At 42.5% G+C, this 26,167-nt stretch overlaps 1 protein-coding gene across 1 annotated transcript in view; it reads left to right on the top strand.

Moving 5' to 3' along the window:
- The first annotated feature begins 4,336 nt into the window (after positions 1-4,336).
- Positions 4,337-26,167, top strand: part of IQSEC3 (IQ motif and Sec7 domain 3) — a 192,972-nt gene continuing 171,141 nt past the window's right edge. The window contains exons 1-2 of the mRNA XM_030214368.1: positions 4,337-4,405; positions 16,554-17,644. Coding sequence (XP_030070228.1) covers positions 4,403-4,405; positions 16,554-17,644 — 1,094 coding nt within the window. The 5' untranslated portion in view covers positions 4,337-4,402. The remainder of the gene's footprint in view (positions 4,406-16,553; positions 17,645-26,167) is intronic.

The following is a 26,167-nucleotide window of genomic DNA, read 5'->3' as shown; positions in this document are numbered from 1 at the left end:
ATTACTGCTGTTAATTAGCTCATTGTCCAGTTAAGTTGCTCACGCATCTCAGGATCATGCTCAAATTTTGACATGCAAATGTGGGTGACCTTTATAGAATCTGGGCTTATGTGGAAAGGTGATGCACTCTTTTCCCAAGTTTGCACATATGCACTAGTTTGTGTATACACAATGGTTCATCATTCATGGTGATTCCACCATCAGAAAATAGTGCTCATTGTTTTCACAGAGGGCTAGATTCAGTAAATGATGCTCAAAAATTGGCACTGAAAAGAATCGGTGCTCAGGGCTATTCTTTAATAGGCACTCAAAGAAGAAGGCCCAGTATAGAATTAGCATTGCGTGCCAATTTCGGCGCCCAAATTTGGGTGCCAGGACTCACATCTGCTTAAACTAGGTGTGATTTCTAGCACCCAATTTGGGCACCCATCCCCAGTATTCAATAAAACTGCATACAAATTTTCAGAATGCCCTGACCCACCCGTGCACCTTCCCTGGCCACATCCCTTTTGGGTTGCACGCTATGGGATTTGGGCAACATTGTTATAGAATGCATGTAGCAAGATCCGTGTACAAATTCAAATTAGTGCCAATTAGCACTCAATTATTGGCACTAAGGCCCCTTTTACAAAGGCATGCTAGCTTTTTTAGTGCATGCTAAAAATAAGCTTGCGCTAAACACTAGAGATGCCCATATAGTCCTATGGGCATCTCTAGCATTTAGTGCAAGCTGATCATTAGTGTGTGCTAAAAATGCTAGCATGCCTTTGTAAAAGATCCCCTTAGTTGGGTGCACATCTTACATTGATGCCCAGTTTTGAGTGCCATGTATAGAATCTGGGGGATAGTGTGCACTGTTATAAGCAGATGACAAAGCATGAAATTGTGTATTTTTATTCTGCTTGTTTTTGATTGGTATCAGATGCAGTGGCACAGGATATGTTGTTGACATCTATGTTGTTGCAAACGACAATCCACCCTAGGGTGTAGTTATCAAAGCGGGCTACTTTTAAGGTGTGTTATTTTACCACTAACTCATGCTATTTTAGCACAGGTCCCATTTTATGCACTGAGACCTAATTAATAACTAGGGGTAACAGTAAAATAACACAGCTTAATGATAATGTCCCCCTTTAACTCATGCTATATTAGCACAAATCCCATCTTATGAATTTAAACCTAGTTGCTAATAAGACATGTTAACACTAGTTAACAGTAGCCTACGTTGATAATTTTCTTCTTTTACTAAGCTGCGGTAGACTCTACACGCATGCAGTGTGCACCAAAATGAGAGTACTGCCAGGCCAGAGCACCCTCCTGATGGTAATTTCAGATTTGGCGCGCACCCTGGATGAATTATTTATTTATTTCCTCCTATGCACACCAGTTCTGCTGGTAATTGGCACTTGGCGTGCGCCAACCAGTCACCACAACGTGTAGCACGTGAGCCTTTCTAGTGGGTGGTGTTATGGACTTAGGCCGGTTTTGGGTGCATGCTGGTTTCATTTTTACCGCAGGCCTTTTACCTGTTCCATTAAAAAAACCCTCATTTTTTGTAGTCACGGTAAAAACTGGCTCGGCGCATGCCCAATACACGCACCTATATTACCGCAGGCCACATTTTAACGCAGCTTAGTAAAAGGACCCCTTTAGTGACTAAGGAAAGAGCTTGTATTACATTCATTCATGGCTCCAAATTGGTCAGTGGTTAAAACCTTCCCCTTCATCCTTCCCATCAAATTAATGGAATGCATTTCTGGCCATTGTCTAGAGCTCCAGCACAGTGTTTGCCCACAAACAGTAAAGAATGTGAACCAGGAGAATTCAAAAACAGCTTTTGTTAAGAGCTGGCCCTGAGGACTCATTACTGGTGAACATTGTAGCAATGTAGTTACAGTAGGAGCAGAGGGATCTTTGCCCCCTTAATTGCACGAATCATCCTTGTTATAAATGGGCTCGCATTCTCTCTGGGAAAATACCCCATCTTCATGTAGAGATTGCAAATGAAATCATTTTAATTACGTCTATCCAATACAATAAGCTAGACTCAGATTTTACTGCTGCCACAACACACATTTTATATGTGTCTGTGCTATCCTCAGTTATCTGTGCTGAAAGTCTACTGTTTGTATACTGGGCAACCCCAAATATCATGCCATCCAGTGGCAATATAAATTACTGATCATTCCTAACAAAGCCATTGAATTATCCAATAATGTTTCAGCCTACCAAGAGAGATTTTATCTTTCAGGCAAAACAAAAAGGAAATGGTGCTTTATGCTTTTGTTGTGCTGCTTATGTCTAGGCTTGAAGAGCCAAGTCTATGAATGGTCTTTGCACATTTTAAACAGCAGAGTGGGCTATCAATTTGAGCTAGTTAGTATGAATGGAAAGTTCTGGTCTACTCTACCAACATATGAGGGGGATCACTAGCAACAGTTGGCGTTTCTCTTAATAACTCAACTGGTCACTTATCAGGCACATTTCTGGTGCTCTTGTCCAAAATGGATGCTAGTAACTGGCCAACACATCAAACAAGTAAACAGATTGAGATCTCTGGCACAGTACAGTATGTGTGTTTATTTCTGGCTTTATGTGTTATTTTGTGTCTGGAAGGAATAATAGCAAGTTAATGTCAAGAATCTCCAACACTAATTTGCTGTTGCAGTGTACTTAGTCCATTTTGTTCTCTTTGAAACTGGCTCTGATGGGTCATGATAACCTTTTACTGTCTTAGGGTGGAAGTGAAAGAGCGTGCCTCCATGTTCATTTGATTTTGGTTTTGTCTCACTCCCTTATCCTCCAATGGGGCAATTCTATAAGTGGGTGCCTCTTTTTACATGCCCTGATTTCACATGGTGAGACTATTCCACAATGGCATCTCATCTGGGTGTCCAGATTCCATTATAGAATACTAGCATAACCTGGCATCAACATACCTTTCATTTAGATATCTGCAGTTACACCAGCCATAGACCTGATGTAACTTGTGGATGCCCAAATGTGTCAAGGGCGCATGTAACTTAAAGTATTCTATCTATTCTGTGCATAATTTAAAGCTCCACCCATGTCCTGCTCATGCTCTGCCCATATATTTATTTATTTATTTATTTATTTTATTTATTTATTTATGACATTTATATCCCACAGTATTCCCATGTGCGCCTAGTACTAGGCTTGCCCTTCATGTGTCTGGATCCATCACTATGGTGGAAACAAACAAAGCAAATCAGTAGAAGATACAAACAAATTTTTTCTGAAGAAATACAAATCAGTACTATGCCTGACACAGGCTGTGTTTTGCCCACAAAGGGGGCTGCGTCAGAGGCTATGTGTTCACAATCACACAGCGACACTGCTGTGTGTTTGTGAGCACGCTGCTATCTCCTGAAGAGTGTATTGATAGATGTGTAGTCACTATGTTGTTTTTTTTTTTTTAGCTGCTATGGTGCCTTTTCCAAAAGAGTATTGATTTTTTTTGGTGGTAAAGATTTTTACATACACCACATAGCTCCTGACGCAGCCCCTTTGTGGGCGAAACACAGCCTGTGTCAGACATCGAATTGATTTGTATTTCTTCAATAAAGATTTGTTTGTACCATCTACTGATCTGCTTTGTTTGTTTCAATGTTGGATTTTATGGATCGGCTGCCTGGCAGTGGCATAGCCACAGGTGGGCCTGGGTGGGCTGGGGCCCACCCATTTAGGGCTTAGGCCCGCCCAACAGTGGCACACGTTTAGCAGTAGCTGGTGGGGATTTCAGGCTCGGCCAGCTGAAGACTTCCCCCTGATGGTAATTAAAACGCTACTCTCCACGATACTGGCACCCGCGCATGCTCTGTTTTCAGTACATGCCTGCTGCAGACTGCCAAGGTGGAAAGAAGCATTTCCCCGCCAGCTGAGTTATTTTTTTTGGTGGTGGTTGGGACGGGGGAGAACACTTGGTGCCTACCCACTTCTTGCCTAGGCCCACCCAAAATCTGTTTCTGGCTACGCTCCTGCTGCTCAGTTGTTTCTTTGAATCCATCACTGTACAGAAATGTCAATCCATCTGCAGGTTCATTCATTCCTGGATTTCCTTCACTGCTTTTGCAGTGTAGCTCAGCACTATCCTTCACAAATAATGTTCTCCTGGATTAAGAGGAGAAGACAGTTCTGTTCTCAGTTATGTCTGTATTTTTCTGCAGTGCCCCACAAGTGTGACCACCCAGCTCTGGCCCTATTGACCACCTGCTGAGACGGTTGAAGGATTTCGTTTTAAAGCAACTTCCTTTCAGAATCTATTTTTGTTTTAGCATTTAGTCCCAGAGGCTGAGCTAAGACCACCAAACTAATGTCATCAGTGGCAAGTTCATTGCTTGATCCTGTTCTGGTGAATGAGAGTGGATGGAAACTGATTCCAATGGTATGAGATTACGTTTTGTTCCCATCTTGTTTGTAACTTGTGCTAGTACCATCCGTCTTTGTGTGTGTCTTGTGTGCCCTGTATTCTTTTTAATTATGTGTTAAAACCTGTGAGTACTGGAGAAAGTTACTGAAACTGCATTCAGATTTGCCATCATTTCCGTTTAGGAGGAAACTTTCCTCCTTGGCTAAACAATTTAGAATTTTCCATTGTTCCTCTCCTAAAAATACTCACATTCTAGTGCATGGCAATGGAACGTTACATAATCTCCCTCTTGTTTTATTTCCAGTTATCCCTTTCAGAATTTTCAGATATAAACATGAACTCTGAAAGTCAGGATCTAAGGGGAATGTCTAGCGCCAGTTCAGTAATGTAATCAGGGGCGTATCTAGACCTGACATCACCCATCATCGAGTTAACTATGCAGTTCCCACAGTTCCAACCCACCATCACTTCACCAGTGTCCCCAAAGTTTTTTGTTTTGTTTTGGGTTTTTTTGTTTTTTACCTGGAGAGTCTGGATTCTCAGTCTGGACTCTGGAATGGACAGCCGGCAGGGCAGTGTGGAGCCTGGAGGACTACTGGTGCTGCTGCTGCAGTGATAGGCAGGCTAGGCAGCGGATGGTGGCTCTGGTCGGTGGTGGGCTCTTCAGTGCTGCAGTCCTCCTCCTCTGGTGAGTGGTAACTAGTTTGCGCAAAGTTCGCGAACCCGAAGTTGTGAGGCACGAGGCAGGTCACGATGAGCAGCCAGCCAGGGCAGCAGTGAGGCACGACGAGGCGGTGAGCAACAGGGCGGCAGCGGGAAGAATTGTGGAGTTGGACGGCCGCTGACCTGAACCGGACTAGATCAGGCCAGACTTCGGCGGGAAGGACCGTGTGGACGTCACATCGTCACAGAAACAGAAGCGCGCGGCCGCGTTGCTGATCTGCAAGAGCGGGCTTCTGTTTCTGTGAGTCTGATGTCCTGCAGGTTGTACGTGCAGGACATCAGACTCACAGGAGCGAAGCCTGCCCTTTCAGATCCGCGTCAGAGAACAGGACTTGTTTGGCTGGCGGCGCCAGCAAAGGTACCAGCAGCAGGAGGGGGGTCGAAGGCGTTGGCAGTAGGGGGGTCCAGGGCCAAATCTAGGGGGGCCCAGGCCCCGGTGGCCCCACGCAGATAAGCCCCTGAATGTAATGTTATGTTATATCGATCTTTTATTACCATAATTGGTTCAATGCAGATTACAAAATTTAAGATACCTGGAAAGCAATCCAGGAACTACAGTCCGATCATTCTTATTTTGTAATATTGAAATCATACATGTTAATTAAATAGATAACGTTTTAAGAGCCTTTCAGATGATCAGGTAGCTTTTCAGTGCACAAATCTGCAAAGGTAGCAAGTTCCAGATTGAAGCAGCTTGGTAATAGAGAGAAGAGTCAAACATTTGTCTCCTTGTAATCTGCCTGGCTGAAGGAAAACATAGCAGCATTTGATTATGGGTTCTACCTATAGGACCTTTATGTAAAAATATGACCCATTCATTTAAATGAGATAGGATATCACCATACATAATCTTAAAAATCATAGTGTAAAGCTTAAACAGTCCTAGCATTCACAGGGAGCCAATGCAATTTAATAAGTAACAAACAGGCAGAGTCAAACCTACCAGCAAAATATATCAGCTGTTCAGCCGTATTCTGAATACGTTGTAAATGTTTAACCACAGGTTTTGAACAACTGATATACACAATACTGTAGTATTCAAGTCTAGATAATATCAACGCTTGAGCTAGCAATCTGCCGGTTTGAAATAATTACGAATCACCCTCAGCTTTGTCAGCATATAAAAAGATTTTCTTATTAATGACTAATGGAGTTAAGGCATGTCTAATCCATTATAGAATAGTAGTGCAAAGCTGCTTTGGTGTGCTGAAACTTAGGTGTGGCAGTCTGTGAAATATGCACATCTGATACTTTTCTATAAGGTGTGTGTGTTGCTAGGCAGAACACCCATGACATGCTCCTTCCACTGGTACAATTCCGAGTCTTCTTAAAGAACCACAAATGTCTGCAGAGAAGGGAGAGTATCAGAGTATTATCAATGTGCAAGTGGACCAAAACTAGGTTATGGAGCATCTTATGGGACATCCCATTCCAAGCCCTCCAACCTTAGGTCATATTTTTCCTCAATCATTTACTCTCCACAACTCGCAAACATCTAAACTCAAGTTTTATTATTATGTTCTAAATATGTCAAAAAAGGGTGCTAAACTACCCACCATAAATTCAACCTATAAGTTCAACACATAAGCGATCCAAAAAAGGCATTAAGCTCAAAACATTCTCTGGCGACCGCTGTCACTCGGAATATGCAAATCTTTAGTTTGACCTGTGATACGAGTAGTGGTGATCAAATTTGTGTTTGATTGAAGATTGTCTAGAAGCAGGCACATGTTGTGCCAAAACACCAGGATAGCTTTCTTGTCTTTATGACTGATTTGGTGGGCATTGGGTAATGAGTGAGTGACAGCAGCCACCAGAGAACTTTTTGAGCTAAGTGCATATTTGGGATCTCTTATGTGTTGAACTTATGGTGAGTATTTTAGCACCCTTTTTTGAAATATTTAGAACATAATAATAAAACTTGAGTTTAGATGTTTGCAAGTTGTGGACAGTAAATGATTGAGGAAAAATGACCTAAGGTTGAGGGCTTATAATGGGATGTCCCGTAAGAGGCTCCATAACTTAGTTCCGGTTCGCTTGTACATTGATGGTACTCTGATACTCTCCCTTCTGTGAAGATATTTGTGGTTCTTTAAGAGGATTGAGCGTTGTACCATCTCCCATTTAACCATTTTAAAATATTGATTTAATGGGTTTCGGCTGGTTGACCCTTATTGTTTGGATTTCCACTCCCTGGTACAGCACATTTGCTGTTATGCACCATGTAACTAGTGCACCAATTTTGTAGAATATTTCCTAGCACATACACTTGTAAATGTCAATTTGTGACATCATTCACATGCATAAATTACTTTATCCAATTGTGCCAAAATTTGGACATCCTATATAGAATTGCCCTTCTAGTCATATATTGAATAGCTGTTGAACTCTTGTCTGTGAAGCACCAAAAACTAAAATGTGATTTTCTGTTGCTGCAAATGGTATACTATAAATTCATTAGTTAGATATTTAATCATAATTCTTGAAAGATGCTGAACTCCAAAGTGATGTAGGGGCTCACTTTCAAAGCACTTAGACTTACAAAGTTTCCTTAGTAACCTATGTAAATCTAAGTGCTTTGAAAATAAGTCCAATAGTGGTCCTGTGTTAATACCGAACATAGGGTTATTGGTACAGTATGTCTGTACTGTGACGATGAGCATAGAAGCCCTTGATTATAAGTAAGTGTAGTGACATGTGGAGGATATTTGTACCAGGCAAGTCAGTACTTCTTGCAGTAAAATGTTACCTACTGAATAAAATATAGTGCAGCATGAAATTGGTACCTTTAGGTGCACAGCAGTTTCCATGTAATGCTATGCTACAGTGCAGATGGGCCTTTTATAGTTCATTTGGAATCTAATCCCAAGACTTTGCCCACTGGAAATATTATTTACTGCAACATCAGAGCCCTTCACGTTACACAGAAAGGTTACTGAAGGCACAAGTTAGCTTTGGCTTTAGCAATCCCGCTGCTATCATGTAAGTTAAACCGTTACTGCCTTATCCTACATCATGTATTTCCCTTCGTTTCTCAATTGTACTCTTTATAGTTTGTGATATCTTTTATTGGAATAATATAACCATCAACTTACAGATCTATGTAATGTCAAAAAATCATGTAAAACTGTATCTAGAGATAATTATAACCTTGGTAATCACAAGCTGGAAAGAGTACAGTTTTATCCAGAACCAATGTGACTACTAGAGTTCTCTCTCCTGTATTATTCGTGGGTTAAGCCTCAAATTCAGCACAAGCTATTGGTCAAACTTCTTAGTTAAGGTCATGAAGCACTAAAACTAAGGGGAATGAAGGAGAAAATGTGGTAGGCCAAGAAGAAAGATTTAGGAGTTTGTCCAACACACAGTTCCCAGAAGAACATCTAATATGGCTATTGTAGGTCTCATGTGATGTCAGCTATGTATTGATTTTTCCATCTGTCTTGTATCTACTAGGGAAAACACAGAAATGTTGTACCTACTGGATGAAAGTAGAAAATGCATAGGACTTATACCAGGCATGGTATTTTTCTACAAGAGGAGGTCACAGACATTCCAGCCTATTCCATTTCACTTACAAATAATTCCTTATTCAACTGCAAGCTTGGGTTGCTAATTCAGACATTTCTAGATAGCAAAGTATTAAAATAATTGTTCCTTATAATAGCTTTCTCTCCCTAATTGGCATTTGCTGAAGTATTGCTCCATTGAGATGAGCAGTTTCAAAGACACAAATTACTTGTGATTCCTAGCCTTTAAAAAAATTAAAATAAGGAAACCAGTCAGGCCTTTCTCTCTTCTCAGACTGAAAGAATATACTATTCATGTAGTAACTATGAGGTAATAACATGAGATTTCTGGCTGTTTTTCACTTTGTTGTAGCAAAATGAGAATGGTAAGGAATCATTTAGGCTATAATCAAGAATTTTTGTTGTGTATTTATCTGTATAACTAATGCTAGGAGAACATTTCTCTTCATTCTATAAGAGATTGCCTAACTTTAAGTGCCATTTACATGCTTAAATTTATAGTGGGTAATATTCAGCCAGACAGCAGTTAAATACTGACTGTTGCCAGTTAAATTAGTCCTGGATATTCAGTGCCGAGCCATGTGCAGTCACTGGCACTGAATATCCGGTGCTAATTTTGATTGTCCTGGCCGCCAGGGCCCGCATAAGACAGATATATAAGCCCTGGGAGGTCCCTCCTGGCCCCTGAAAAAATCCCCCTCCTTCCTTTCCCCCTCTCCCCAGTCCGCACCTTTAAATCCCCCTCCCTTCAACCTGGTAAAACCCACCTGGGCTTACCTTAGCTCCCTGGTGGTTCAGTGGGGACGATGGAGGCAGGAATGAAACCCACTCACTCCTGCCCCTTGCGGCTGCCTTGAGAAAATGGCTGCCACAATCTCTTACGGCAGCCCCGGGGTACTACACAAGTACTGTGAGGCTGCTGCGAGAGATCGTGGCAGTCAATTTCTTAAGGCAGCTGCAAGGAGCAGAATACAGTGGGCTTTGCTCCTGCTCCTATTGCCCCTACTGGAAGGCTTGGAGGAGTAGGTTGGGTGATCATTTCGAGGGGGGGGGGGGGCTATTTAAAGGTATGGGTGGGAGAGGAGAAATGAAAGGAGGAGGTGCTTTTGGGGGGCTGGGAGGGGGCTACCAGGGCTTATATATATCTTTTATATAGTTATATGGGTCCTAGCCAATATTCAGGGCTGGGGCCTGCGTAGTTAAGTGGCCAAAATTAGGACACCTTCCCATTGCCACCCCCTGTACCACCCCTGACCTGTCCACAATTTTGGGGGGCATCAGAGCCATTATTCAGCAGCACTGCCTGGTTAAGTGGCTCTAAAGAGACTGAACAGCCCCAGGTGATTTAAGTGGGCAGGAGCCCATATGTAAATATTATAGAATAGGTTCACTGCCCATTCAAATACAGCACCAAAATATTGGCACCCTTTCATAGAATTGCCTCCAATATGTTTACCACGAACTCAATATTACTTCCATAGATGTGAGTGAGCAAAGCTCTCTCCTAGCTTATGTCATTTGGAAAAAAAAAAAGAATTTGGAAGTTTCCCTCATGGTCCCATTAGCAACCACTAGTCTCTTTCTGAATGAGATTCAAGATATCTATTTTTTTTTTATTTCCAGCTTTGATGGACCTCTCACATTGGTCAATATCTGATGTTTCTTGGAGGACTTTGTTCTCTCTCTAGAAAGACAGTACTGCCAATGTCATGAAACTGAGTTAATGATATAATATGACCTCATGTCTTGTTTTATGATGAGAAATAGAAACATCGAGCATGTTGCACTGAAGACCTTTTTACTGTATTTAATCAGAGTGTTGTAGCTCAAAAATATTGGCAAATCTGAATTTGTTCCCTCTGTAACATTTATTATTTCACTTGCTGTCTTTGTCATTAGTTGCCAGAGATCTCAATCAGACAAGGTTTTTGTGAGATAGGCTATCGTGGAGTATTTTCTAAATTAGATAATGAACTATTTCTGCCAGTTAGTCAGCAGTGAAGTCTAGTGCACATTTTCTGAAAGTACTAATAATTCTTTGATAATTTGTCAGTTAGAAAAATGAAAAAAAAAACAAACAAACCCCAAAAGGCTCAACATTATGTTTACCAAAACTATTCAAAATGTTCTAAAAATAATTCACTTGTCATTAAATGTACTAGCAGGAGAGTTGTTGTCCCTACCACTCTGACTGCTACCTGATTATTTCATTTACATTTCAAAAAGACTTTAATTTTCCTTGGTTTATGCACTTTGTCACACTTCATAGCAAAGATATACAAATCCTTTTCTAATTAGCACATTTATAGATGTGAAAGAGCTTACACTGCTGGAGTGATAGTTTGCAAAAGCTTTACTTGGTAAAGTTTTCACTGGAGTCCTAATTGGTGCATATATATTTAGACTACAGTTTCAAAGGCTTAAGACCTTTGAGGGTAAATTATGGGGTTATGTGGATGGAATGGCTGGATCCAAGAATGTGGCAGTTCAGCTGGCTAAAAGTTAGCATGGTCTTTCACAATTCATGTACTATTGTCCATATGTAAAGATATGTTCCCAAAGGTATAACTTGGTTGGGGGGAAAGCTATCAGGACAATTATATAACTTGGTGCCAAGATGTATATGCCACAATAGAGCGCACTTAGCGTTAGTTCTATAAGGGCTTCAGGGCACATCTAAGCTGTTATAGAATGCAAAGTAATTTGTCATGCCACAATATAGGCATGCCCACTTATGACAGGACAATGGCTGTTGCAAGTTGGTGTGCCCAACTGCACCATGCAATGTGCAGAACTGATAGTATTCTATAAGTTGTGTGCATTCCTTGGCAACATGCCCATGGCCCACCCATGCTCCGCTCAAATATACACCCTTTCGCAGTTACACGCTAAGGAGGGAATTCTATACGTAGCGCTCAAAGGGACCCTTTTATTAAAGGGTTGCTGTGTGGCAACCCGGAACTACTGCTGGCCCAAAGTGGGTGCCAACAGTGGTTCCACCCCCAGCGAGCGCTATTTCCAACACTAGTGGAAATGTTTAAAAAAATATTTCCACAGGGGGGTTACCCGGTAGTAATCGAGCAGCATCACAAGCTGTTCAGTTACCGCTGGGTTAGCACAGGAGTCCTTACCTCAATGGGTAGTAGTAAGTGATCCTTCCCAAAATGGCCGCATGGCAAGTGCGAACTTACCACACTGCCATTTCACCAGCTGCAGAAAAAAGGGCCCTGGCGTGCGGCAAAAATGGCCGTGGCCGCTAGTGCAGGGCCCCTTTTACTGCAGCATATAAATGAACCCCAAAACAAGGTAACAAAAACAGCGCTAAGCGCAATTCTATAAAGGGCACTCACCCTTTATAGAACAGCATGTAACACCGATTCCCATGCCTAACTTTGGGTGTCAGACTTACACCTGCTGAAAACTGGTGTAAATGCTGGCACCCAAGTTAGGCACATTTATCTAGTATTCTATAAATATGTGCATAACCTTTTGGAACCCCCTGACACATGCATGCCCCTCCCATAACCATGGTGGAAAACAACCAAAGCAGATACGTAGATGAAAAACAATATTTATTGAAAATTTTATTTCCATCTAATTTTAATTTTATTTCCACCTATTTTCAATAAATATTGTTTTTCATCTACGTATCTGCTTTGGTTGTTTTCCATCTTGGAGTTTGCAGATCTGTTACCCTGTTGTTTTCTTGGACCTCCCATAACCATGCCCTATTTTGGGATACTCGATATAGGCTAGATTCTATATATGGCATCTGAAAAATCCACGGTGAATATGCGCAGATTATAGAATATGCCATGCACCCATCCATATGACTAAATTTAGTTGTGGGCAGTTATGCCAAGTAAAACTTGACGTGAATGCCAGTGCCTAAATTAGGGGTGAACTGGGTGCATTCTATAACAATGCACATAGATTTCAGAAATGCCCATTACCTGCCCATTCCATACCCATGGCCACACACCCTTTTCAACTATGCAGCTTAGAATTTACACGCATCATATTGCAGAATAAGCTTAGACAGTTGTGTGCGTAAATTCTAAATAATGACAGTGTCAATAATTGTTTAAGTGGCAATTAGCTCTGATTGGCATGTTACCTAATTAAGTTGCATGCACAAATCCGGAATATGACCGGATCTGCACATGCAACGTAAGTCACGCTTTATAGAATCCCAGGGTATGGGTATTAGGCACCCTGCCTTATAGAATAGTGTGCAGCCACATATGTGCCCAAATTTTAATGAGTACCAATTAACATCAATAATGGGTTGTTGGCACCCATGACGGTTAAGAACTCATTAACCAATTAATTTGCATGCTCATCTCAACAGTACACCCAAACGGGTGTCATATATACAATCCAGGGGTAAGTGACTTTTGGCGTGTACATTGTAAAATAGCGCCTAATGGTTACACACATAACTGCCAATTATTTTCAACGCTGACACATGTAAGTGTTATTATGTTATAACATACATGTGCACTTGGCATTTAACATTAGTCACCAAGTTATAGAATTGCTCTTTATGCTTGTATATGTAATTCTAACAAATGTATCAATGTTAAGGGTCAATATTCAGCTGGCGGTGGTCAGCGTTTTTTTTGTCTGTTGCTTGCTTTGGTTCCAATTCTATATATGGCGCCTAAAATTAATGCACAGTAGGCTATCATGCCTAAGTATAGCCTAAATACTGCACATAAATCTAGGCTTGTTGAGAGCTGTTAGCAATGCTTAACAGCTTGTTAAAGCAATTAATCTACATAGTTATAGAATATGCCTAGATTTACAATCATAACCTTGCATAACTCTAGGTGCACTATACAGAATCCGGGGGTTTATGCTCAAATATTCAATGCCGTGCCATGTCTGGGCACAAACATTGAAGATTTGGTTGTATGTGGCCAGCTAAAACGTATGCGGTTAAGTGCAATATTCAGTATTTAACAGCAAAAGTTGAACCAAAAAAAGATAGGACTGTGTTTTATGCAGTAACATAGTAAATGACGGTAGATAAAGACCTGTATGATCCATCCAGTCTGCCCAACAAGATAAAACCCATTTTACATGGTATGCAATACTTTATATATACCCGAGTTTGAATTGTCCTTGCAATTTTGAGGGCACAGACTGTAGAAGTCTGCCCAGCACTGTTCTTGTACTAAAGGTTCTGAAGCTAACGTAGAAGCTCCTTAAAATTTACACTCCAGCCCATCCATATCTATTCAGTCACGATCAGGGTTCAGACCATAGAAGTCTGCCCAGCCTGGTTTTGCTTCCCAAGCACCGGTGTTGCCAATCAATCTCCGCTAAAATTCCATGGATCCATTCCTTCTAAACAAGATTCCTTTGTGTTTATCCCACACGTGTTTGAATTCCATTACCATTTTCATCTCCACTACCTCCCGTGGGAGGGCATTCCATATATCCACCACCCTCTCCGTGAAACAATACTTCCTGAACATTACTCCTGAGTCTGTCCCCCATCAACCTCAATTCATATCCTCTAGGTCTACCGCCTTTCCGTCTCCAGAAAAGGTTTGTGTGCGGATTAATACCTTTCAAATATTTTAATGTCTGTATCATGCTAACCCCGTTTCTCCTTTCCTCCAAGGTATACATGTTCTGGTCAGCAAGTCTCTCTTGTATGGTTTGCAATGCAAATCCCATACCATTTTTGTAGCTTTTATTTGCACCATTTCCAGTCTTTTTACATCTTTAGCAAGATGCGGCCTTCAAAACTGAACACAATACTCTAAGTGGGGCTTCACCAATGACATGGAGAGGGACATCAACACCTCCTTTCTTCTGCTGGATACACCTCTCTATATGCAACCTAGCATCCTTCTGGCCACTGCCACCACCTTGTCACATTGTTTCTTCACCTTCAAATCCTCGGACTCCATCACCCTAAGGTCTTTCTCCTGAGTTGATCTTACTAATCTCTCCCCTCCTATCCGGTATCTCTCTTTTAGGTTTCTGCGCCCTAAGTGCATCACTCTGCACTTCTTGTCATTAAATTTTAACTCTAATTGAAATTAGGGGTCTAAAATTCTACTGGTATCTTTCTCATACAACTGTTATCTATTAAGTGTACCAGTCTTATACATTTAATTTATTAAAATATTTTTGGTGCTCAGTGCTTGTGAAGTGCCCAGCAAACCATTTACCATGGTACCATGGTGTTTGAAACTGGTACCATGGTAAATGGTTTGATGGGCACTTCATAAGCACTGAGCATCAAAAATATTTTAATAAATTAAACTTATAAGACTGGTACACTTAATAGATAACAATTACATTTTAACTACCAATCTCCTAAATCTTGTATTAATATTATGATAATAGTGCTCAGATTAAGTGCATTATACCAAACATGGTTCAGGATCCATCTCCTCCATAATGTACTCCTCCACCATCATCACACTGAGTCCATCCCACCTGCCTAAAATCATTAAATCTTGATGAGTAACAGTCATACAAATGTGAACTTCACTTATCTGCAAAGATGACGTTCCTCAGATGGATTGCTCTTTTAATCAGTGCTGATGTAGAAAAGGCTCCTGTTCTCATGTATATATCCACTGTGTCAATAAACCCCCAAAATATACATGCTTCAAACTTGACCTCCACATTGTTGGTAATCTTGATCTTATACTCCATTCTCACTCTCTGTTGTCTTTTCTCAACATGGCTTCCATGTTTCGCCTGACTAGGTGTCCTCGGGAGAACAAAACACCAAACTGCAAGCTTATATGTGGCAATATACATCGAAATTTGCCTTATTATACTGTGTCCTGTGTAAATACTATCTACACTTTAAATCATCCCAAAAATATAACTAATATCAAAAAAATGTAAACAAAATTCAAAAAAATCAAAACTCAAAAATGCAGTAATGGCTACCTGCGATGCACTCGTCTGTCCTTTCTCTGGTGCCCTGGGAAGATGCCAATGCATGCCCATCTATTGCTAAACAGATCACTCCTCCAATGGAAACCCTGAAAATTTAAATGCCTGCCATTCAGTTTCTCTATTGAGACCCCTAGGGTTCACTGTTTGCCAATTGATAATGAACTGTTGATTTTATATTATTTAAAAGTACCACTGGTATATTACCCCCTCTCCTCAACTCAACACAACACGAAACAACAGCACAAACATCAAATCCCCCCCAACACGCCAATGCCAATACCAGCGACTGACCAAGGGGGCCTTGGCCCCACAACCGTGCAAACCACTCAAATGCTCTGCAACTCCACCCCCCCCCCACCCCCACTCATCGCCTGGTGTGTCCCACACACCATCCACCACAATGTATGTTACTATATGCAGTCACCTCATGAAGTAAGTGCTGAATATTGGCACTTAACCGTGTAAGTCCTGACTCTGCCTCTGCATTGCCCGTAAAATAGCCGGGTTTGGTTTTGGCGGTTAATGCTGATATTCAGCGGCATTAACTGGGTAAGTGCAGCTGAATATTAGTGGATAGCCCCACACAAGCGATGTAACCGGTCAGGAACCATTTCTGGCAGGTTAAATCACTTTGAATATCAACCCTGTAATTTTTATTCATTTAACCACTCTGGATCTTCGAAAACAAACTGTGTGGGTAGTTTGTGTTTGAAGATCAGATTGGTTTACCTGCACTAAAAAGTATGTGCATACGTTTGTTAATCAGGTGTCTTATTGAAATTTTACCCCAATTGGAGCAACAGTATGTGGAACGAACATGTAAAGATTTACATTGCTGTTAGCCAGAATATTTTTTGTGAAGGAGATTTGATGATGGTGGGTTAATAGCTTTCCCATTTGTTTGAATATTTTCCTAATCCATGTGTAAGAATTTAGAAAATATTCAGTCGTCAATTAATCTTATTTCTGTGTTTCAGATTGAAATGCTAGAGCACAAATATGGAGGCCATTTAGTCTCTCGTAGGGCAGCCTGCACCATCCAAACAGCTTTCCGCCAATATCAACTCAGCAAAAACTTTGAAAAGATAAGGAATTCTCTACTTGAGAGCCGAATGCCCAGGCGAATATCTTTACGGAAAATTCGTGTCCACAACTCTGAAAGTTTTTCTACTGAGAAAGCCCTGTTGGAGGGTTATAACTTTGTTGGCATTCCTTTGGTAAGGTCTCCATCTTTACCAGCCACATTCAGTGGGGCACTCACTGAACTGGAGGACTCTTTTACAGAGCAAGTCCAGTCTCTTGCCAAATCCATTGATGACGCCCTCAGCACATGGAGCCTGAAGACCATGTGTTCCCTCCAGGATGGAAGTTCATATCAGATCACAGAGACTTTTAGTGCCAGTTCAGTGCAGCAGAATCCAGACTTGATCAAAGCCGAACTTAAAGATCAAGTTACAGAGGAGGGCCTGCAGGATACCTTGCCCAAAAGCAGTAGTACCCTCATGATGGCTTTCAGAGATGTCACTGTTCAAATTGACAATAAGAATTTCTCTGTTTCATCATCTACCTCGGTATCCATGGCAAACTGCTTAAGCAGTGCCCAAGCAGTGCTCTCTCAGGATACAAAACCTGAAGAAGGCTCAGTGGATGGAGAGAAGAAGGACAAAGAATTTTCAAATAATTTGGAAGGGCTATCTGACGCTAGAATCATTCAAAACAGTCACACTTTCACAGAGGTGAATGTGAACACCAATGGGTTGGCAGGTGGGTTGATGGAACAAGGACAGATGGTGGTGCAGAAAATTCAGGTTGATGCAAATCATGAAACAGGCCAGGGTAAAAGTGTGGAGTCAGAAACAGCAGACAACTCAGAGCAACTGAGTAGCAGTAGTACCTCTACCTCGGCCAAATCACCATCTGAGGCGTCATCCAAGGAAGCCCTACAAGCTATGATTCTGAGCCTTCCACGATACCACTGTGAGAACCCAGCTAACTGCAAGTCCCCAACTCTGTCCACTGACACAATGAGGAAACGCTTGTACCGCATTGGCCTGAATCTCTTCAACATGTAAGTCACTGAAACTTTATTTATTTATTGACTTTTATAATTTACCAAACAAACCAGTGCTCATGGTGAATTTCAACAATTTAAACTACAACAAAATATTAGTGCAAACCAACATACACAGATAAATACTCAATCCATTGCTTTGAAATTCCTGACTTCATATATTGATTGAATACATTTAACAGGGACATTCTAGTTCCTTGCTTTTCACTCCCAATCCTAATGAAAACGCAATTGAGTATGCAAATCTTTCATGCATATTCATTAGGGATGTCCTGAAAACCTGACCTATTGACAGCCCTCAAGGACAGGTAGTGAATATCCACTGCAGTTAGCTTAATGTTTTGGTTACTTAGAACTCCTCTTTGAAAAAAATGGGTTACAATTTCCAAAAGTACGTTTTATAATAAAAATAAATATTTTAGGTAATATGAATGAACACTGGCTTTTCTTGAAGTATTAAAGAGTCCTTCTTAAAACCAAAGTTATTTTTAGAAAATAATTCAGAGGAAGTAAAAACCAGCAAAAATTACGTTGCATACTACAAGTGATGAACATCTGGGGGTTCACAGTTGTTTTAACATGATTTACTTTGAGGCCCTTAACAAGAATTTCCTATAGCTCCTTAGGCTACTTTGTGATGAAAATTACTTAAAATTATCATATCACCAGGCCTTCATTTACTAAAAAGCAGCCATCATAACTATTGGTTTCTAGTCTTGTAGAAGACAGCACTCAAAGATAACACTATTTTTTGAATAGGTGAAAATCAGTTTAGTATCCCGCCCTGTCTTCCACCAAACTATGGCAGCTATGTGACTGCTTTGTCTCTTACAACACTAGCAGGCCGATGATCAGAAGCAAACACAGGCACTAGAGGCTGATAACGCCATACTAGCGCCTGCGTTTGCTACCGCCCCATGATCAGAGTACCCGAACGCGTGAAACAATGCGCTTGAGGGCTCTGAACACAACTAGCATGCAAATGCATGCAAAACAGGGCTCTTAGTGCAAGTAGCATGCAAATGCATGCTAAACCTATTCATCCCCAATGATCAGCGACCAGCGCACCAACGATTGGCTCAGAGCTGGCGTTAGGGTTTGCAGACCATTGGGGAGGAATAGTGAGCCCTGTCCAGTATGCATTTGCATGCTAGCTGGCCCCCATTCTCCCCAATGCAGCAGCCCCAGCAAGAACCCCGACCTGACCCGAACCCCCCTTCCCCCAGCAACAGGGGGCTGGAGGTCCAGCAGACCTCCGGGCCCCCTGACCCCCCTGACCCCCCCGACACAGGTTCAGGGGGGCTGGAGATCCGGTGGGTCTCCAGCCCCCCCTAACCCCCCCCCCCCAGCATCCTACTGATTTTCTTGGTGACCCAGTAGACCAAGGGTAAATCCTCCCCCACCTGGTGGTCTAGTGGCCCTTCCCCACCTCCCCCCACCTGCAGTTGGAAGACGGAGGTGGCCTCCCTCCTCTTCCATCGGTGCCGTCTACAAAATGGCAGCACCCAGCCCTACCCAGTGCATTCTGGGATGCACTGGACGGAGCTTCACACCATATAAGGGAGATATAAGGTGCAACCCCCCACCTAGTGCATCCCAGGATGCATTGGGCAGGGCTGGGCACTGCCATTTTGCAGGTGGCGCCGATGGAAGAGGAAGGAGGCCACCTCCCTCCTCCAACTGCAGATAAGGTGGTGAGGAAGGGCCGCTGGATCACCAAGTAGGGGAGGGATTTACCCGCAGCCCACTGGGTCACCAGGGACATCGTTGGGATGCTGGGGGGTAGGGGGCTGGCGACCAACCTGAACTGTGTCGGGGGGCCCGGAGGTCCACCAGACCTCCAGCCCCCTGTTACTGGGGGGGGGGGGGGTTGGGTCGGGTTGGGATTCCTCACTTACCCATGGCCCACTGGGGCCACCAGGGACATTGGAGGGATGCTTTAGGGGGCTTGGAGGGGCTGGAGACCCACTGGATCTCCAGTCCCCCCCCGAACCTGTTTCAGGGGGGTTGGGGGTCCGGATGTCCGCTGGACCTCCAGTCCCTGTTTCTCTTGGCTCAGGCTGGGGTAGTTGGGGTCACCTGTGTTTAACAAGTCTGGGCTTTTGACAGATGCGGGAGAATTGTCAAGTGCAGGAGGTTGCGCTCAGGCACAATCCTCCCGCACTTCTACCCCATGATCAGAGAGAATTGCGTGCTTAAATTTGCTTGCAGTTATCTCTGTTCATAGGTCCGGTAAAGCCCCGCGCTGTTCCAGCACTATTTTTAGAGTGCTGTTTTGAACAGCGCAGGGCTTTTGATCATCTGCCACTAGAGAAGCTAAACTGCGCTCACTGTGTCACTGTGTTCCATTACCTCACAGCTTTTGCCATTGTTTGTGTCAAAAACAGGCTGGTGGTTCCTGACTATTTTATTCAGGACACTGTGACCCATACTAGTTTGATTATAAAAGTGGTTGACTATGGGCCTCTTTTTCAAAAACAGGAAAAGGTCCAAAAAGAGGCAGATGGACTTTTTTTTTTTTTTTTGCCAAAACCTCCTAATCACTATTTTTGAAACACATTTTTAAAGATGGTTTTCTATGCAGTGCATCCAAATCATATGGGAGTGTGTTGGGGGCAGGATTTGGGTGCTTCCAAAACGTGGACATTTTTCTGCCTTAATGGAACAAAGCAAAAATGACTGGGGATGAAAGTTAAACACTTTGGTGTAGACTTCTTTCAAATCATGACTAAGTCACAAAAAGGAGCCCTAAATGACCACTGGAGGGATTAAGGCATGACCCTCCTCCTACTCCCACCATTGATCAATGACCCCATTCCACCCCCAAAGATTTGAAAGAAACCATACATACCAGCTTTATAACAACTTCAGATGTTATGACCAGTCCTATTAAAGCAGTAAGCAGGTCCCTAGAGTAGCCTATTGGTTGGTGCAGTGCAACGTAGAGAAGGGAACCCAAGCCCATATCCGATTCTTACTGTTATACTTGTAGTGGAAAATGTGAGCTCTCCAAAACCCACCAAAGACCTACTGTACCACATATAGGTGACGCTTTTAGACATAAGGGCTATTGTAGTGGTGTACAGTTGGATACTATAGGTTTTTGGTGAGTTTTGGAGAGCTCACTGTACAATATAAGGGGGTAACAGATGTCTATATGGGACTTTTATGTGCCCCACTGTTCTGCTGTGATGTCTGTTTGTCTAGTTTACTAAGAATACTGCCCCCCCCCCCCCCCTCAATACATCCCAAAGGCTTGTTTTTGTGGATTTTTCACTTGGACTTTTTTTTTCGAAAAAAAAAAAAAAAAAAGATAGACATACCAAGCACAAACACATCTATCAAATGGGGATTTTCAAAACAAAAAGTAGGACATTTTTCTGGTTTGAAAATGGTTATGTTCACCACTGGACTTTTGGACATTTTCAATAAAATGTCCAAAATCAGATTTAGATGTCATATCAAAAATGCTCCTCTATGTCTGCTGTTATATACTTTGCACTGTACAAGACTTCCATATGGGAGGGGTCAAGATGATTCTTAGTTCTTAGTGCATTGACTACCTCATTATACAGTAATAATGTACTATAACCCTGAAGGCTGAGCTTCCTGGCAGACAAAAAGCTAGCAGAAATCATTCTAGGATTATGGTGACATTGCTGCTGATTGAGAGTTTTGTTAGAGGCAGCACATTAACTATCGTTCCTGGAAACTAATAGCAGCAGCTCTTTTGGGAAAAGAAGATTGCTAAGCCTTTCAGCCTGCCATCTTCTGGTTTGGAAAGGCTTATTTATCCTTTTGCTGAGCAAGGAGATGTTTCTATCCTCCATTTAAAGTAAGGTATTGCATATTGTATTGTCCATGTTAATTTATCTTTGACATTCTTCAAATTGTTTTTAATTTACGTATTGTGAGCCCTTGCTGCTTTGTGAGGGAAGGGAGAGAGAATGAAATTAGAATCTGCCCTGATACAGCAGAATGCTTACTACTACTACTATTTAACATTTCTAAAGCACTACCAGGGTTGCACAGCGCTGTACAATTAACAAAGAAGGACAGTCCCTGCTCAAAGGAGCTTACAATCTAAAGGACAAAAAGTGCAGTCAATCAAGATTGAGGCAGTCTAGATTTCCTGGATAGGGGTACAATGGTTAGGTGCCGAAAGCGAAATTGAAGAGGTGGGCTTTGAGCAAGGATTTGAAGATGGGTAGGGAGGGGGCTTGGCGTATGGGCTCAGGGAGTTTATTCCAAGCATAGGGTGAGGTGAGGCAGAAAGGGCGGAGTCTGGAGTTGGCGGTGGTGGAGAAGGGTACTGAGAGGAGGGATTTGTCCTGTGAGCGGAGGTTACGGGTAGGAGTGTAAGGGGAGATGAGGGTAGAGAGGTAGTGAGGGGCTGCAGATTGAGTGCATTTGTAGGTTAGTAGGAGAAGCTTGAACTGTATGCGATACCCAGTGGCGTAGCCACAGGTGGGCCTGGGTGGGCCAGGGCCCACCCACTAAGGGCTCAGGCCCACCCAACAGTAGCAGATATTTAGCTGTAGCTGGTGGGGATCCCAAGCTCTGCCAGCTGAAGACTTCCCCCTGATGGTAATGAAAACACTACTCTCCACGATACTGGCACCTGTGTATGCTCAGTTTTCAGTCATGCCTGCTTCAGATTGCCAAGGTGGAAAGAAGCGTTTTCCCGCCAGCTGAGATATTTTTTTGGTGGTGATGGGGGGAGGGGGGAGAACACTTGGTGCCCACCCACTTCTTGCCTAAGCTCACCCAAAATCTGTTGTCTGGCTACGCCCCTGGCCGTACCTGATCGGAAGCCAGTGAAGTGACTTGAGGAGAGGGGTGATATGAACATATCGGTCTAGGCGGAAGATAAGATGCGCAGCAGAGTTCTGAATGGATTGAAGGGTGGATAGATGGTTAAGTGGGAGGCCAGTGAGGAGTAGGTTGCAGTAGTCAAGGCGAGAAGTAATGAGAGAGTGGATTAGAGTTCGGGTGGTGTGCTCAGAGAGGAAAGGGCGAATTTTGGTGATGTTATAGAGAAAGAAACGACAGGTCTTGGCTGTCTGCTGGATTTGGGCAGAATCGAAGAGGGAGGAGTCGAAGATGACTCCGAGGTTGCGGACAGATGAGACGGAGAGGATGAGGGTGTTATCGACTGAAATAGAGAGTGGAGGGAGAGGAGAAGTGGGTTTGGGTGGAAAGACAATGAGCTCGGTCTTGGCCATGTTCAGTTTCAGGTGGCGGTTGGACATCCAGGCAGCAGTGTCGGATAAGCAGGCCGATACTTTGGCCTGGGTTTCCTCAGTGATGTCTGGTGTGGAGAGATAAAGCTGGGTGTCGTCAGCATAAAGATTATATTGGAAACCATGAGATTAGATCAGCGAGCCCAGGGAAGAGGTGTAGATTGAAAAAAGAAGGGGTCCAAGGACAGATCCCTGAGGAACTCCAACAGAGAGCGGGATGGGGGTGGAGGAAGATCCATGAGAATGTACTCTGAAGGTACGGTGGGAGAGATAAGAGGAGAACCAGGAGAGGACAGAACCCTGGAACCCAAATGAGGATAGTATAGCAAGAAGTAAATTATAATTGACAGTGTCAAAAGTGGCGGATAGGTCGAGGAGGATGCTGATTGCTGATAGGGACTGCATGGTGGTTCTGCTATCTCTGAGTACCTCAGAGATCTAGTTTGGTAAAACAGACAGAGTAGGAGATCATTTGTTCAGGAACCAGCAGCACTAAAATTGAGTTTCTCCTAATATAATGGCAGTCAAGAGTGACTTTTCTTTTCAAGTGTACATTTTTAATTGAACGAGCATTTTTATTTTTCTGCCATGTCTTTTTCTCACCTTCCTGTCGTCTCTTTCCTAACTAGTTTGTATATGCAGAAAATGTAAATTTGTTTCCAGAAGTACAGGCACATAGTATATCCAACTGATGCGATGAATATAGAAAAGGAGACACACTCAATGGTATGTAACATGTCCCTTGGGAGAGATGCAGGCACAAATCCTTTGATTAAACCTGTGGAGAATCCAGGATATCTGACCCTAATAAACCAGTTATGATCTTAATCCCTGAAGAATCACTAACTGTCCATGCTTAGTACAGAGCCTCAAAAAAAAAAAAAAAAAGAATAGGACTAGGGTTACCATATGGCTCCAGAAAAAGGAGGACACATTGATCCAGTCTGGGTTTTACTTCCATTGCCCATTACAGTGTTAGCTACCTCTTTTATGCAGCCATCTTAAAGAGAAAACTTTGTATACTAGAATACATCTCAGTTTGTGGTGAACTAATAAGCAAACTCAATCATGGCAGTGCCACTATTCCCTTTAGATGTTGCTTTTAGTGCCACCATTCCCGTTAGAGCTTGCCTGCTTGCAGACTCACATGCTGACTACAGAGGGCAGTGTGGTATCCATTCCACAACAGGGTTCCTTCTTGCCTACCCCCTTGTGACGGGCCTGAAGGCATATATGCCCTTTTTGCTATTTTACCAGGTGCACTACATCAGTTCCTATTAGCTGTATTAACTGTAAATCAGTTCTACTTTGCTGAAGAAAGTTTTTGTTTTTGCACTTTAAAGTGTTAAATTACCAAAGACTGTTATAAAATGAGTTGTATCGAGATCACGTGACGCTATGCACAGGAGCGGACGCTAGTCGAATTGCTCCTGCCTTCTCCTCAAGAAACGAGTTGAAAAACTCAATCTAAAAGCGTTTGTTTGATTGTTACCGGCAAGAGGAAGCTTTGGGAAACATTTGAGGACCTACATACTATCGATTCAATAGCTAATGGCGACCAAATCAACTAGAAAAGAGAAAGATAAGAACCGGCAAGCTGAGGACAAAATGGCGGCGCCGGCGAGCCCGGGAACTTCAGCGGTTGGATCTGCATGGGCCGCCGAGATAGTGGGCGAAGTCACACAAGCTTTGGAAGCTATTTTAGAGAAAAAACTCAGCTCACTAGACACTAAGTTAGAATCGCTGCATAACAGTGTAAATCAAATTCAGCTAGAAATGGTGACTTACCAACAGCGAGCCAGAGATACTGAAGATCGCGTTGGTACTTTAGAGTCAGAAGTAAACCAGCTGAAAAAAACACTTGCCTCTTACGAAGAAAAGCTTGAGGATTTAGAAAACAGGTCAAGACGAAATAATCTTCGGATGGTGGGTCTGGCGGAGGGACAAGGAGATCGAGACTTAAGCAGATATTTGGAAACATGGTTGGCAGAGGAACTTGAACTACCGGAATCTTTGGGCCCGCTGAAAATTGAACGAGCTCACCGTCTAGGCCCAAAGCAGACGGCAGAAGGTAGACCACGTGTAGTCATTTGCAAAATTTTAAACTTTGCCCATAAAAACGCGATTTTGCAGGCCTTAAGGAATGGGAAAGAACTGCACAGTGGAAATCGCAAAGTATTATGTTTTCAAGACTACTCAGCAGCAGTGGCAGCGCAAAGGAAAAAGTTTTCGCCAATCTGTTCTGAACTCGTCAACCGGAAAGCTAAATTTGCGCTGCTATACCCGGCGAAATTGAGAATTAATCATCACTCGGGAATAAAAATATTTGACTCAGTGGAAACAGCAAAACTATTTGTACAACAGATGGAAAATGGACAATAATGCGGCGAAATGATGCGATGCAATACATTCTGAGATTGAGAATAATTGGAAGGGGGACTGATTACGGATAAAAAATGCATCCTAAAGATATGTCCCGCTGGGGAAACTCAGCGGGAAGAGTAAATTAAAAGATGAGGCTATAACAAATAGTCAAGGAAAAGATCATAGAGACTAAGACAGTTGATGATAAATGTCGTTGGAAACTGGACTATTTTGGTAACCCTTAATAATTGAAGAAGGCATTATAACTTGTCAACCTGGTAAATATAGACAGAAGTAAAAATGAACTGTTTATCAATACTTCAGGTATCGTATAAAGAAGGGGAAATAATCTCCCAGATAGCAATTGATATGAGACATACTGAAGAGAAAAGATAGACAATTTAACAGATAAGAAAGCTTAAATACGGTAAAGAAATATATGATAGAATGGATGTGATAGCACGATTGATATATAGACCTATATGGTTAGAAGAGGAATGAAAAACTGTAATGTTGACATGTCAAGAGATAAGTAATCATAAAGAAGATTATTATTATGAGAGGAGAAGGGGTGTCGGAAGTGATCCATTTCCTTAGGGAACAGAAGGGGTAGAGAGAGGGAAATGGGAGGGAACGGGAAGAGGGAGAACATGGGGCTGGGAAAGGGGAGGGGGGGGGGACTAACTCAAGTAGTATTAAAAGTAAAATTATCACAATTTGTAGAAGACCGATATGTACGAGAGAGAGGCTGGAGGCTGGGCTGGCCTCTCTCAAAAGGAGAAGATGAATCTGATACAGATTGGCGGGACTTTGGAGGGTAAACAATTAAGGTAGCCTCATGGAATGTAGGAGGTATACACTCCCCTATTAAGCGCTCCAAGATTCTGCGACAGCTTAAACGTCTTGGAACAGA

Source organism: Microcaecilia unicolor, chromosome 9 (genome assembly GCF_901765095.1).
Source record: "Microcaecilia unicolor chromosome 9, aMicUni1.1, whole genome shotgun sequence".
Classification (NCBI taxonomy): domain Eukaryota; kingdom Metazoa; phylum Chordata; class Amphibia; order Gymnophiona; family Siphonopidae; genus Microcaecilia; species Microcaecilia unicolor.
The sequence above is the reverse complement of the archived record's forward strand: the minus strand, read 5'-3'. Positions and strand labels throughout refer to the sequence as shown.